Below are 14,908 nucleotides of genomic sequence, written 5' to 3'. Positions count from 1 at the left end.
TTTTTCTATACTTCATGAATTTTCTTTAATGAAATTTACTATCTTTTACAATCTTTTTTTTTTTTAAAGCTCCAGCAGAGTTTTAAGCTCATCTGTGTTCCTCTAATAAAAAGACATAAGGTCAAGTCACTAACACAAACTAATATCTTGAAAGCAGTTGGAGGCAGAAGAAGAAATCAAAAAAAGAAAAGGTCAAGAAATTTACTATCCTTAGTAGTCGGATAAACCTTTCACATCTTTGGATGAGATGTATGACAGAAGTCCAAACAGATACCTCAAAGATCAATTTATTCTATCTTAAAAAAGATTTATGATTAAAGCAGAATTCACTGATGTAATGGGACACTAGGTCCAAAAATTACAGGGTCTCAAAGGAATACATGTGAGCTTTGATTACTGAGATTTCCTGGGTAACAGCACGACCTAAAATTAATAGAGTCCATAAAAGGAAGATGCCAAAAGAAACTTTGTTCTTAAGATGGTTTATACAGCTTGGGCTACAGCAAGACACAACCCATATATAGAAAATCACAGCATCTGCAGTATTTTAAGAAACTATAGTTGAAAAGCAAGAGCAAATGTACAGTGAGAGGAAAGATCCTTCGAGGCCAACATGGAGTCAACATCTAGAGAAGATTCTTCAGTGCACGCTGGATAACAGGCAGCTTCCCACATACAGAATTGGTTGGCTGCCATTTCTCAACCTCTGTCTTTTTCCCTGGGACTGCCCATTGTCATAAATTGCAGAAATCCAGGACAGCTTGCTTTTCTACATGTGGAATGCCTGCCAATTCCCAGAGGCTGGCTACCACAGGACTGTTTATAACAGCCATTGCTTATTAAGTTTACCCTTACTTTTATATCCTTATGAACATTATCATGTTATCAAATTTCTCAGACTTCTCAAAACCCTCTCATTCTGGGGAAGAGCTATCTTTTCCTTTCTTTAAAAAAAAAATCTGCCTAAAGATTAAACAGGTTGAGAGGAGAAAAATCTATATTTTATTATCTCTTTAAGTCTGTTAAAAGCAACAGAGGCTTGCTTTAAAAATAGATCTTGGTGGTTATGTAATATACTGCAAAAAAAAAAAATTACTTTACTACATAAATAACTATTAGATAGCTCACCTACCGTGTCTTTAAACTTAGTCAAACTGTTGTTCTAACTCCACAGTGCAATCTTGTCTGGGAAATACCTTACCATATTAGGCAATCGGGCCCCAGAGAGAGAGGAAAACAAAACAGACTTAGGATTTTACCTAAAAGGAGAATGGCAAAAATACTGACTGGTGGTGGAGAGTGGACAGAAAGTTGCTGGATACCCTCCAGCAGATAAACGGGCTTCACAAGATTAAGTAACAAGATTAAAAAATTCTGCTCAACAGAAAGGATCCAGCAAATAGCCAGAAGCAACGCTGTGAAACATTGGAGAAAAAGGGTTGCTATTTACTCAAAGAAAGAAGGTGGGAAAAAATAGTAAAGATCTCTGAAACTAGGACTGTTGGAAGGACTGGCAAAGAAGCATAAATGGGATGGGTTATTTAGGCCATAAAAATGAAAGCCTGCTTGCTTGACAGAGAAGCTGCAGGGACTTGACTTGATCAGATGCTCAACAGGTTCCAAACAGCATTTGAAACATTTAGTTCTTGTTCCTTTCCTTTCTACTCATTTCTTTCTCCCTACTTCAGCAATCTCCTTTAAAATTTATTCCTCAAAATTCTTCAGTTATATGTCAGAACACATGTTGGAGTTATAGAGGATTTGGGGCTACTTCTGTGACTCTCCAAATAATCCACTCTTTAAGGATAAATTAATAACTTCAAAATCACATGATCCTAAGGCCAAAAAAAGTATTCCGAAAGCCTTGCTCTCATCCAGATGTAGGAACTTAGAGATCTGGAAAATAATTTAAATGGATCGTAATTATCTCTATTTAAATGTATTAGCTCATTTTCATTTCACGATGCTAAGAGGCAGACTATCATAATCCCTACTTTACAGATGAGGAAACCGAGGCACAGAAAGGTTAAATAACCTATCCAAAATAGTTAAATGGTTAAGCTGGGGTTAAACGCAGGGAGTCTAGCTCCTGGGTCTGCACTCTTAACTATTATGCCATATTACTTGTCATAACAGTATGTGGTATGATATAAGAGATATAACACATATAAAGATACAAATTTTGAAGGTAGTGCAACAGCTGTGCACTAGGACTACGACTCTGTGATACTAGCAAGGTACTTAACCTCCACACCTCCTGGGCCTCAGCGGTTAACTTCAAAATGACAGTGTTAACTAGGTGGCCTTTAAAGTATTTTTTAGCTTTAAATTTAGTCTATAACTGTCATTCTAGCCACCCCAGAGCTATTAATAAATCAAATTTTAATATACAGTAACATCTCTACGTGTTAGGTGTTTTATTTCTAATAAAAGTTTTTCCAAGAGTCTTTTTTTGTGGGGGGACAGGGTCTTGCTCTGTTGCCCAGGCTGATGTGCAGTGGTGTGATCTTGGCTCACTGCAACCTCCGCCTCCCAGGTTCAAGCGATTCTCATGCCTCAGCCTCCCGAGTAGCTGGGATTACGGGCAGGCGCCATCACACCCAGCTAATTTTTATATTTTTAGTAGAGATGGTGTTTTACTATGTTGGCCAGGCTGGTCTTGAACTCCTGACCTCAATTGGTCCATCTGCCTCGGCCTCCCAAAGTGCTGGGATTACAGGCATGAGTCACCATGGCCGGTCCCAAGAGTCTTCTTAACTGCAAGTGACAGTTATTCAAAGATGTAATAGAGCTGAAGAAAATTTGGCAAAGGAGACCAAGAGGTAAGTTAACAGATCATTTGGAGACATGGTAATCAATAGAATCCCTCTGATGTAGTAAGAAGAGTAAGAAGAGTCTTATGACATCCCTGGACTTCAAAGGCCTCTAGACAACGTTGCAGAAAGGAAGCAATTTCTAGTTCAAAAGACGCCAGAAGATGCTCTGGAATGTCCAGCTCTCCTATACCACTGCATAGCCCATTTAGAAATAGACTGAGCAGATTTCATGGGAAATAGCCCTTGAAAAAAGAAGTAAAATAAGAACAATGATAAAACTGCCTATTGTTCCATTTGTTTTGTTTGATTTTGTTTTGGGAAAAGGCGGAAACTACATCCATATTCACAGGGTCAGGTACCAGGATTGCTCAGTTTCCTTTGCTGATTCTTCCACTTCTCCTCACTTTGAATTTCGGAGTGCACCAGGGCTCTTTCAGCCTCTTCTCTGTCTACGTTCATTCTCTTGGTGGTCACATTCAATCTCATGGTTTTAAAATGCAATCTTTAGGTTTACTGATATCCAAGACATAGTTCCAGCCTGGTCCTTAATCCTGAATTCCAGATTCCTACATCTAACTGTCCTCTTGACATTTCCATGTGGAAACATGTCAATCAGATTTATTAGATTTAACAATTCTAAAACCAAAACCAAATGCCTACTGTCCCCCCACCAAATGTATTCTTCCTATAGTATTCTCCATTTCAGTTAATAAAATTTCATGCTTTTAGTTGCCTTAGCTAAAAAGTCTTAGTGTCAACCTTGACAACCTTCTGTTTTCTCACCTGATATCCAAGAAAATAGCAAATCTCATTGGTTCTAACTTCAAAATACATTCTGAATATGACAACTTCTCAGCATCTTTACTGCCTGCTGTTCTCCTGGTACAAACCACCATCTGTTTTCCCCTGGATTGTTGCATTATAATGGCCTCCTAACTGATGTCCCTGCTTCCGCTAATGTCTTCTCAGAGTACATTCTCCAAAATAGCAGGCAGTGATCCTTTAAAATATAAGTATAATCATGTCACTCTTCTGCTCAAAACTACAAAAGCCAAAGTTCTTATAATAACTTATCAGTCTATGCCATTTGGCCTTCTTGCACATTCCACTTTAGCCACACTGATTTTTTTTCTTTTTTTTAACCTGTCTTCAGGCATGCCAGACACCTGTCTTAGGGTCTTTGCAGTTGTTGTTCCCTCTGTCCATAACACTCTACCCCCACATGTCTACATAGTTTCCCACCTTGCTTCCTTGAAGTCTAGGCTTAAATCATATTTTCTTGGTAAGGCCTATCCTGACCACCCTACTTATAATGTCATCCTCCTTTCATGTTGGCACTTCTGATTCCTCCTTAGTCTACTCTATATGGTTTTTCCATAGTACATATCACCTTTTAACATAATATTTAATTTACATATTTATTTTATAGTCTGTCTCCCCCACTAGAATGTAAATTCCATAAAAGCAGGGCTGTTTGTTCATTGTTGCATCCCCAGAATCTAGAAAAGTGCTTGATCATAATAGGCAGTTAAAAGCACTTGTTGAATTAAGATGCTTATGAAAGTAAAGGCAGGACAAAATGGAAAATGCATTTAGTGGCTTTTGGTATATTTCTAGGGCATCTGTTTTCTGTTAAAGTTCAAAACTCAGCTCTCCTAGCAAATTCCAATTGTGTTCTTTTATTTAGTTTGAAAACCTTGTATTTGATTGCTTACCTCTTTTAGAAGACTTTTACCAAGAGATCTCTCCACTAGCATACCCCCAGTTATCTGAGGCAGGTACCTTGATATCTATGATTCAGTAACTCTTTAGTACTATCTCCTTTACCAATGAGTTTTGAGGGATGATTAGTCATCCAGACCTACTGGTTGCATTCTGGATGGGGACAGCTACATTGCTAACTTTTAGGGTAAGGTTTCAGTGATTTTGTTCAGATTGAGTGCCACCTGTTTCATCTAAAAGCAACAGAGATTCTAGGGGAAAAGAAAAGTATGAAAAGTCTTACTTCCTGACATACATAACTACCCACCTATGTCAAGGACAGCAGAAGAATGCTGATGCTCTACCCACTGAATCTTGATACTCTGAGTAGGCTTTTAAGTTGTCCTTCAAGAAGACGTTCCTTCACTCAAGGAGGTGAGATGCTACTAGCAAGTCAATTCGAACATGTAACCTGCTGAGTAAAAAAACCAAATGGATGAATAGGGAATAAAAAAGGATACAAGTCCTAATTTCAGGTTTGCCTCACTATAGTAAAACAAAGAGGTTCCCTGAAAAAAGGTATAGGTTGCTCACCTAGCAGAGATATCATGCCCAAATAATTCTTAATTTCTCTGGGCCTCAGTTTTCTTAACTGTAAAATGAGGTTCCTAACCCAAGATATCTCTAGATTCTCTTCCAATCCTATGATACCAAAAGCTGGGAGGCAAGTACCTTTACTACATTGAACTGGGTCTTTCAACAATTCCTTTAAAACAAAAGCAATTTGTCTTTTGCTCAGCTTCTTTAGGGCACCATTCTGCCTGTGCACCAACATCTTTTCTGTTGACCACTTGTGCCCTCTAGTGATAAATTCAATTATACAACAGGATTGGCTTGGAAAACAGCTCCAGAGTAAACAGGGAAAACAGTAAGAAAGCAATAGATAAAATTCAATGTAAAGAAAATGGAATCCAGGCCAAAGATGCAGGTTAAAAAAGATGGAAATAATCCAATGGTCATTACCTTCTGTGGTGTACCTATGCTTGTTCCCTCCAGGGCAAACATTCTATGTGATTACTACTATAGTAAAGAAAACAGCAAACACACTGCTGAATATAAAAGCGTTTTCAGATATAATTAGAATAACCCTATTCCTCAAATTAAGATGCAGATTATTTTTTATTTAGAAAGACAAAGGATCTATTAAGATTCTCAGAGACTGTCATATACGTAATGTGGATAAACAAAACAGAATTGTTTTTAAACACATCTGTCAAGCAGGTGCTAAGATGCCAATTTTAAATATTCATGTTAGTTTCACTGGTGCATGGATTTACCAATGGGGATGGGTTCGGACTAAAATTATGTACTATGTTGGGCTTAAGTAGGGTCCCCAGCCTTCTAAGCATGTTCCTTGCTGTCCCCAGCATAGCAATGCATGACTAGTCTATCACATACTCTCTTCTGAAAAATTTTAAATTGATGCATTATAATAGTACGTATTTATGTGGTACAAAGTGATATTTCAATACATATATGCAATATGTAATGATCAAATCAAGGTAATCAGCATATCTATCACCAAAAATAATTTCTTTGTGTTGGAAACATTCAAAATCCTCTCTTCTAAATATTTGAAAATATACAATAAATTATCATTAAGTATATTCACCCTTTAGTGCTACAGAACACTAGAACTTATTCCCCTACCTGTAATTTTATATCTGTTAACCAACCTCTGACTGTCCCCCTTTTCCAGACTCCAGTAACCATAATCCTACTCTCTACTTCCATGAGCTCAACTTTTTAAGATCCTACATATGAGTGAGAACATGAGGTACTTATTTTTCTGTGACTGACTTATTTCACCTAACACAATGGCTTCCAGGATCATTCATGTTGCTGTGAATGATATAATTTCAGTTTTCTTTATGGCTAAATAGTATTCCACTATGTACATATACCACATTTAATTTATCTATTCATTTATTAATGGACATTTAGGTTGATTCCATGTCCTGGCTATTGTGAATAGTGCTGCAATAAACATAGGGGTGCAGATATCTCTTTGAAAGACACAGAGAGAGTGAGACTGAGAGAGAGAAAGAGCGGGAGAGAGACAGAGCATAAGAGAGAGCAAGAGCACCAAATCCTAACCACTAGACCACCAGGGAGCATCATCTCTTTGATATACTGTTTTTCTTTCCTCTGGATAAATACCCAGTAGTGGGACTGCTGAATCATATGGTAGTTCAATTTTTAGTTTTTGAGGAACTTCCATACTGTTTTCCATAATGGCTACAATAATTTATATTCCCACCAATAGTGTATTAAGAGTTTCTTTTTCTCTTCATCCTCACTAGGTTTTGTTATTTTTTGTCTTTTTGATAACAGCCATTCTAAGAGATCAGATGATCTATTTCATTGTGGTTTTGATTTGCATTTCCCTGACCAAATATTCTATTGACAGCAAACATTATGGCCATTCCTGACCATATATCTTACCTGTACATAAATGTTGGTTACATTTTTCTTGTTATATAAAAAAGGAAACGAACTTCAATGACCTCAATAGAGATTCAGTTTAAACAACAGAAAGGTCTCCTAAACCATGCTGTTGTCACTGCTATATAAGTGAAGTATTAAACAATCTTCTTTTGAAATCTTTAAGAAGAGGGTGGAAAAAAACCATAGGTATTTTGAATCATTTAGGTCTAACTCTGACTGGAGGCATAAGATAAAGATAATAACCATTAAAGCTTCCTTTCTAGCATTAAAATTAACTATTATTGGCTGGGCATTGTGGCTCATGCCTATAATCCCAACATTTTGGGAGGCCAAGGCAGGAGGATTGTTTGAGCCCAGGAATTCGAGACCAGCCTGGGCAACATGGTGAAACCCCGTCTCTAGAAAAACTCCAAAAATTAGCTGGGCGTGGTGGCTTGCACCTGTAGTCCCAGCTACTTGGGATGCTGAGGTAGTAGGATCACTTGAGCCTGGGAGGTTGAGGCCACAGTGAGCCATGACTGCACCACTGCATTCCAGCCTGGGTGAAAGAGCAAGACCCTGTCTCAAAAAAAAAAATTAAACATTATTGCTGGTTGATTTCTATCTTTTCCATTCAATTCTCTGTCCTGAGAGGCAACCACTCTTCTGATTTCTATCACCATAAATTAGTATTGCTTATTCTTGAGCATTAATGATGAAATGTTTTAAGGTGATGGAAAAGTTCTGTATCTTGATTTGAGTAGTGGTTATGCTGGTACATAGAAGTGTCAAAACCCAGGAAACACTATATTTAAAATCTGTGCATTAATTGTAAATTATATTTCAGTTAAAAAAAAAAGATATTAGAGTCTTGGGAAGAGATAACTTTAAAAATAATAGATACTATCACTCTTAAGGAGTGGGCTAGGGAAGAGAAGGAAGTCGGCATGACCTCAATAGCAGGTATAGTTTTATTGAACCAAAAACCAAAAAAGGAAAGAGCTGCCCTGGCTTCTCAACTGTATCCATGCTGATTAGTTAACAGCACCATTTCAATAGAATGCCCCCCACTCTGACTGGCTCATTTGTTGTTGCAGAGCTGAGTAAACTATACTGCCTGATGGATGAAAATGGATTTAGGGTAGAGAGGTGGTCATAAGATACTACTGATTGTCTTGAGGTAGAAATGTAGGAATTTACACTGGGTCATGATGAGGCATGTGGCTCTGTAGGCCCATATAGATAACGGCATCATGCCTGCTAGCATTAGGAGAGAGTGCTCAAGGGAGAAAAACAGTTAAGAATTTAACTGAAATAAATGAAACAAGCAAATATAAGACTTTGACAAAAAGGATGCCTCACCCTATGCTGATTCATTATCAGCCTTTCTTTCTGCACTATTGGCAAGGCTGGAGATTGGAACTTGGAATATATTTCTTATAGCAATCCCTAGCTTACCTGCATAAATTCAAATGTACCAGTCCAGAGATACTGGGCTGTTTATTCTTTTTGATTCACATTGTTGTTTTCTTGACACATGGTAAACACTAGTAAATGCCTTATGCAATTGGATGTGTGGAGTATTTTTAGTCTGACAAATGCCTTTCACATCAAACTGCAACAGTCTCTGCTTTTCTTCATACTTTCAAGTCAACAGTCTTAAAGTAAAATTCTCTAGGAAGTACTGCTTCCTAGAGATCAAGATTAAGATCAAGATCATCTTAATTTTCCTTACTTGGTACCCTGTAGGCTAGGATTTTCCACTGCCAAGAAGATTAGAAAAGTAGAGAAAAGAATTTTCACTGGCAAAAGACATTCTTAGACAACAAAAACTTCCCTTTTGCAATTCCCTGGATTTAAATGGCCTATGTAATTCTGTATGGATAATGTTCCATTTCAGTACTCTATAATCTATAACTCAGATCTTCTGAGTTATATTTCCTGAGTTACATATTCTTTAGAGTTATAATTCCCCAAAGGAACTTTCCTGTATTCACTCTTCCTACCTCCAAAAGCCTTTCCAAGCCCCTTGAAGAAACTAAGAATTGCTGTAATTTATACACATACACACATGCACACACTCTTGCTCCAAGGAACCTCTATATACTATTTCCACACCACACAGCTTGCCTTTATGAAGTTGCCCCAGCTTCAACCAAGGACAGGCAATTCTCACCTATGTCACCATTAGTCATTAAAGACACTACTTTCTGGAAGGCTACTATTGTCTGTTTTGGATCTAGACAAAAATATAGGCAGTTAAATGACAGTATATTATTTATATCTTCTCTGCTAATGATGAGTTAGATGTTAATTTTCAGTATAGGTTATTAAATATACTCTGAGAACATACTTCCCATAAGTTGCAGGATACAAAAAGGTCATCTTTTTACTTAATTTCAATAGAAAAGCATGTGTATTTCAAATAATTTAGTCAAAACCAATTTCCTTCCTTCTTGGAAAACAGTACTGAAAAGAAAACCACCACCAATCATGTCTGAGTGGCTTACAGGAGCCTGGAGTATCTTCGGAAAAGGTGAACTTAGGCCTTTCACTGCAGGGAAGAGTTGGATGTCAGGCCTTAAAAGGTCAGAGTTATATAAGATGCCAGATGTTTAATCTTATCTCAAAGTCAAATATAAATGACTTGGGGACTGTCTGATGTTTTACATTCTCCACATTTATGTCCCTCTCTATTAGTGTGGATCCAAAAAGGAACTGGTATCACTTTTCATTCAAAGATTTCAAAGTATTTCATATAATCCAATAACATACTCAGAAGAGAGAAAATGATGGATCCTATAACAGGGTGAAAGATTGGCAGCAGGCAAAGAAAAATGTAGGAAACTGGTTCAAGAGCACAGGCATTGTTACACCACATGAGAAAACAGTACCACAAACTAACACCTGCCCCATCTCTTAGAGGAATGTCTATCTCCAAACTCCCTCTCAACTAAAATCTGCATAAGTCTTGCCCTTTCTTCTACTAAAATTATATACAAGAGCAAGACTATGCTCTCAAGAGACAAGCCTCACTGGTTTGTCACTTACCCATGTTTCTTTGACCTCTTCAGAGCCATCAGTTTCATCCTCCTAAAAAAGAAAAAGGAAGAAAATCAAGAGGCTCATCGTCAGAGACATCCTTGAAAGCAACAAGGTCAGATCCCATCAATTATGCATCTTGGCATTTCAAACATGGGCAATGAGAATTGACTTCCAAGTGATGCTCTGTTACTGCTACTTTTCACAGCCATCACAGGCAGGCAATTTAGAAATGTCACCTGTAGTCTAAAAAGTCAAATAGACCACAATTGGAAAAGGGATTTTTTTTTTTTTTTTTTTGAGACGGAGTCTCACTCTATAGCCCAGGCTGGAGTGCGGTGGCCCGATCTTGGCTCACTGCAAGTTCTGCCTCCTGGGTTCACGCCATTCTCCTGCCTCAGCCTCCTAAGTAGCTGGGACTACAGGCACCTGCCACCACACCTGGCTAATTTTTTGTATTTTTAGTAGAGACAGGGTTTCACCGTATTAGCCAGGATAGTCTCAATCTCCTGACCCGGTGAACCGCCCGCCTCAGCCTCCCAAAGTGCTGGGATTACAGGCGTGAGCCACCGTGCCCGACCGGAAAAGGGATATCTTTAAGACAGATGACAGACAGACAGACTTAATTTCATCTTTGTCAATACTTATCAATTTGGCCCTATAACAATAAAATACTTTTATCTAAAAATAATTTATAATAGATGACTATTACTGTCTCATTTCTTGTCTCACTGAATAAAGTTTGTCCAATTTTCAAATGAGTCATTGGTAGGCAGGTCCTCTTGTCCAAGTTATTGGCCACTTGTTCTTTAAAATGCCAATAACAAGGTTGAATGAGAAGGGTACCAAACAAGATATGGAAGAGGATGAATGGAACTACTGAATGTGTATTTGTAGTTAGTAAACATTGGTATATCTGTCTTTATTTGAAAGCCAAAGTTCATCTATTTTATGTTATTTGTTCTGTTTTTTCTCCAAAAGAGTAAAACTAAGTGACCTTGTATTACTTAGAGGTTTTAAGTTCCTTGAACTTCTTGTAGTACTCCTACAATATTTAGTTAGAATCTCTGCTCATATGTGGCATTAAGATATTGTTGACTCACTACATGACATTCAGGGAATATTAGGAAGGACTACTAAAACTTGACAAGCTTATTCACTTGTTATACTTGTTTATATGGCTGTTGTATATTTCCAGTTTTTTAATTCTTTGCCAATTATTTACTGAGTGCCTGCCATGTGCTTAGCACTGTACTAGATACTGGCAATCTAGCAGGAACATACCAAATGAGTCCCACACTGGTTAGGTCTTTCTTCTCTTTTCCTCAGTAATACTTCCTGAGAATCTGCAAGATTCACGGCACCATGTAGGACTCTTTCTTTTAAACTCAACTGAAAGGATGGTGGCCAAGAGTAATACGATATGCCTCAGCACACACCAATCCACTTACATCCTTTGTCCAGAAATTGATGCCTGTACCTCTTCGTCGTTCCTTGGGCCGCCTCCTCTCTCTGACGGACAGCCTTCTAGAATACTGCTCATCCAAATCTGCTTCTTGATTCTCTGGCCAGAGATAAAATAAAGTATGAACTTTAAGAATCTGGGGGATGTGCACTGTGGAGGGGCCTGTGTCTTTTGAAGCTCTACATACCATTTTTGTCCATTTCCTTTGCAGTTGTAGTATTTGTGGTAGTCTTTGAACTCTCAGAATCAGGGACTGAAAATCTATTTGTCCATAGCAGATGGGAACTGGTGTAGAGTGAGGGTCTTGATGTAGAAGGAGATGCTGGCGTGGTGGGTTTGTCTGGCTGAGTTGGGCACCTCAGGCGATGACAGATAGGCTGGAAATAATCCACAACATGAGATACTAGAAGTCAAGTCCATCTAAAGGATAAGGACAGCAGGATTATACAAAATGCTTTTTTTTCTATATTAAGAGGCTTATGAGTAGATGATGATCAATATTGAGTACCTGGGAATAGGTCCTCAATAAGTGAATAAGCTAAAATCAGTTAATTAGACAGAAAAAAAACAGCTGCTAGACTCCTACTCTGAGAATCCCATCATGTTGAGAGCAGTTCAAGCGAATTACTCATCAATTGACCAAAGGGTACTACACAGCATTAACTGTGTAAAAAAAATTCCTTTGATCTTGTAATGAAAACAAGAATGATGGCCTTTTTAAGATGGAGTGCTGAAAGGCAAGGTTTATGTAGGGAAACAAAAAGATCAGGAGCATTAAGCAGCAGAATGTAGGGATTATCTGAGAACAGAGAAGAAATGTATCCTACCGAGTTCTGAATACTCTACTAGCTTGCCATAACCAGGCTTACTGAAACTTTCTAAAGTTCCCATTTTCCTTTTTGTAGTTTTGTTTTGTTGTTTTCTTTTTCTTTTCTTTTTTTGAGATGGAATCTTGCTCTGTTGCCCAGGCTGGAGTGCAGTGGTGCGATCTTGGTTCATTGCAACCTCTGCCTCCCGGGTTCAAGCAATTGTGTTTTGTTGTCTTTTTTTTTTTCCAACCTGAGAGTTAGGACAGATAGAGCCTAACAATAAGTCTTAACGTGGTTTATGGAAGACTCAGAGATAGATAAATCCTTACTACACATTAAATTTATGACATAGAGATTGTACACATTTTTGTGATTTATAAAGACACATACAATAAAATGTAGTACATTTGGAGTCAGACAGATCTTTGTTCAAATTCTAGCTTCAGCACTTACTAGCTGTGTGACCTTGAGTAAGTTACTTAGCTTCTCTGAGCCATAACATCCTCATCTATAAAACAGAGATAACACCTTCTTCAGAGAGGATTATGAGGATTAAATAAGAAAATGTGCATTAGGTGCTTAGAAGAATAGCTGGTAATAGGTACTCAATAAATAGTAGCTTATAAAACAAACAAAATACAAAATAGAACTTCAGTTTATGGAATCTAGCCATTCAGAGTCAAAGCAAGAAGGAGATTATTTTCCTCTATAACCACAGTGACCATAATATTTATCTGTCCAAACTGGGACACTTTTGAGAGTGCAAAGGAGTGGTAATGATAATTACACAAAGACAACAGTTGTAATTGGAACCATCTTAGATAAACCACGAGTTATGTTCACCCTAAATATAAACTTATACCTTTGACTACCAACTCCACTAGAGAAATGAAACATAAATCAAAATGTCCTTCCCAACGGTGACACTCATGAGTGCTTTGTAAGCCCTTAGGTTATAAGAGTTTGAAAAACAATACACTAGCAGTTAAGAGAGCAAGCTGTGGAGTCAGGCTGCCTATGTTCAAACTCTGGCTTAACCACTTCTTGGCTATGTGAAATGTTGGGCAAATTCCTCAACCTCTGTGATTCAATTTCCTCATATATAAAATAGAAATAGTAATATTTACCTCAGAGGGTTGTTATGAGGATTAAATGCATTAATACATAAGAAGTATACTTAAAATAGTGCCGGCATAAAGTAAGCATGTATTGAGTAAAGTAAACACTCAATACATGCTTATATTTTTATTTGCATTTTGTCATACTATGATCTCTCTTTTTAGAATAGAAGGACATTTATTCAAAAGCATCAGTGAACTCTCAGAAGAAAAAAAAATGGTCATTTAAGGACCAACATCCTCTAAATTTTTGTCACACAGGTTTCCCAACTAAAGACAGCCATACAGAGTAAGTTGTCCATTGCAAGGTAGAACATAGCCTTTGAACTATCAGTGAAGAAGACACTCCCCAAACTAATTACCCTGCTTTTAGCACAGTACATGCCAGCAAAAATGAGCTCACCTCTTCATCCAGACTCCTGCCCCAGGGCTGCTGGCCCTCCCCAGCTTCTGTTGCTGGAACTGCTGAGGGCTCATGCTTCTCAGGGCTCCCCTCAAGCCCTTCAGTGTCTGTGGGCTTCTCACAAGGCTGCTCCTGAGCTTGCCTCTCTGCCCTCGACCGGCTGAAAGTCCTTTCTGCTTCCTGAAGGTCCGTTAGGGTGACACCCTGGGAAAATATCATAAGATCAGGGCTGATTCACACTAACCATGGAATAACTCTTGATTGAGCAGCAGTATTCCCAAAAAGATCTACTAGTTATCAAATACCAAAATGAAGCCCCCCAAAATGCATAATGAGGTCACTTCAAGCAATATATGCTTAAAATAAGCATCTCACTGTACAAAGAACCCAGGCCTGAGTCTAGGTATATTTTGAATGTAATACTTTAGTTTTTCTAGTTTGATCTCCAGAAAATAGGTCAACATTGATGTCTGCCTGTTATAGATGTACTTTTTCCATACCAAATAGTTCTCCTTATCTTTATTTGAAAGGTCCCTACCCTCCCAAGATCAAATGGTTACGAACAGAGATTCTCTAAACAGCAGATACTGGGAAAAAAAATTTCACTTAAAAAAAGAAAAACCTAGCTCAACAAGATGAAAATTCAGAGCTAGGCTAGAATAACAACAACACAACCTCTTAAAACTCCTAGACTAGCTTTTCTCTAACATCAATTCCCAAGTCACTCTAGGAATCATATATGGATATTCCCACAATTAACGTTCGCCCCGCAGGGTCATAGGGGCAGCAAGACAGAAGAAAGGCAAATGATGACAAAACTACAGGAGAAGGGAGAAAAGGAGTTTAGAAAGAGCATGAGTTGATTCCAACTCAAGTAGTTATGTGCGTGAGTCCTCAGAAGAAGGAAGTTCCAAAGCTGGAAGGTAGTTGATCAGGTACTGTATCCACAACTTGCTTCCCCTCCCCACACCTGGCTTTTTTACTATTAATTCATTTACTTACTCATTCTGTTAATAAAGAATTAGGTGTCTTTAGGCACTAGAACTACAAAGACAAATCAAATGATT

At 38.0% G+C, this 14,908-nt stretch overlaps 1 protein-coding gene across 46 annotated transcripts in view; it reads right to left on the bottom strand.

Annotated features, from left to right (window-relative positions):
• Positions 1-14,908, bottom strand: part of PPP1R12B (protein phosphatase 1 regulatory subunit 12B) — a 247,708-nt gene that overhangs the window by 92,503 nt on the left and 140,297 nt on the right. For 18 of the 46 annotated variants that reach the window (XR_013417866.1, XR_013417847.1, XR_013417849.1 and 15 more), the window contains 4 exons: positions 13,842-14,045; positions 11,699-11,888; positions 11,498-11,610; positions 10,056-10,097 (listed from right to left, as the gene is read on the bottom strand). Coding sequence is in view for 12 of the 46 variants with exons in the window: in XM_078003346.1 (XP_077859472.1) it covers positions 10,056-10,097; positions 11,498-11,610; positions 11,699-11,888; positions 13,842-14,045 (549 nt within the window). In the remaining 34 variants the exon portion in view is untranslated. Of the gene's footprint in view, positions 1-3,575; positions 3,817-4,833; positions 4,993-10,040; positions 10,098-11,454; positions 11,611-11,698; positions 11,889-13,841; positions 14,046-14,908 lie in introns of those variants that run through there. The other 28 variants (XR_013417868.1, XR_013417843.1, XR_013417844.1 and 25 more) reach the window with 8 other exon arrangements.

The sequence above is a fragment of the Macaca mulatta genome, chromosome 1 (genome assembly GCF_049350105.2).
Source record: "Macaca mulatta isolate MMU2019108-1 chromosome 1, T2T-MMU8v2.0, whole genome shotgun sequence".
Classification (NCBI taxonomy): domain Eukaryota; kingdom Metazoa; phylum Chordata; class Mammalia; order Primates; family Cercopithecidae; genus Macaca; species Macaca mulatta.
This window is presented reverse-complemented; position numbering and strand designations above follow the sequence as displayed.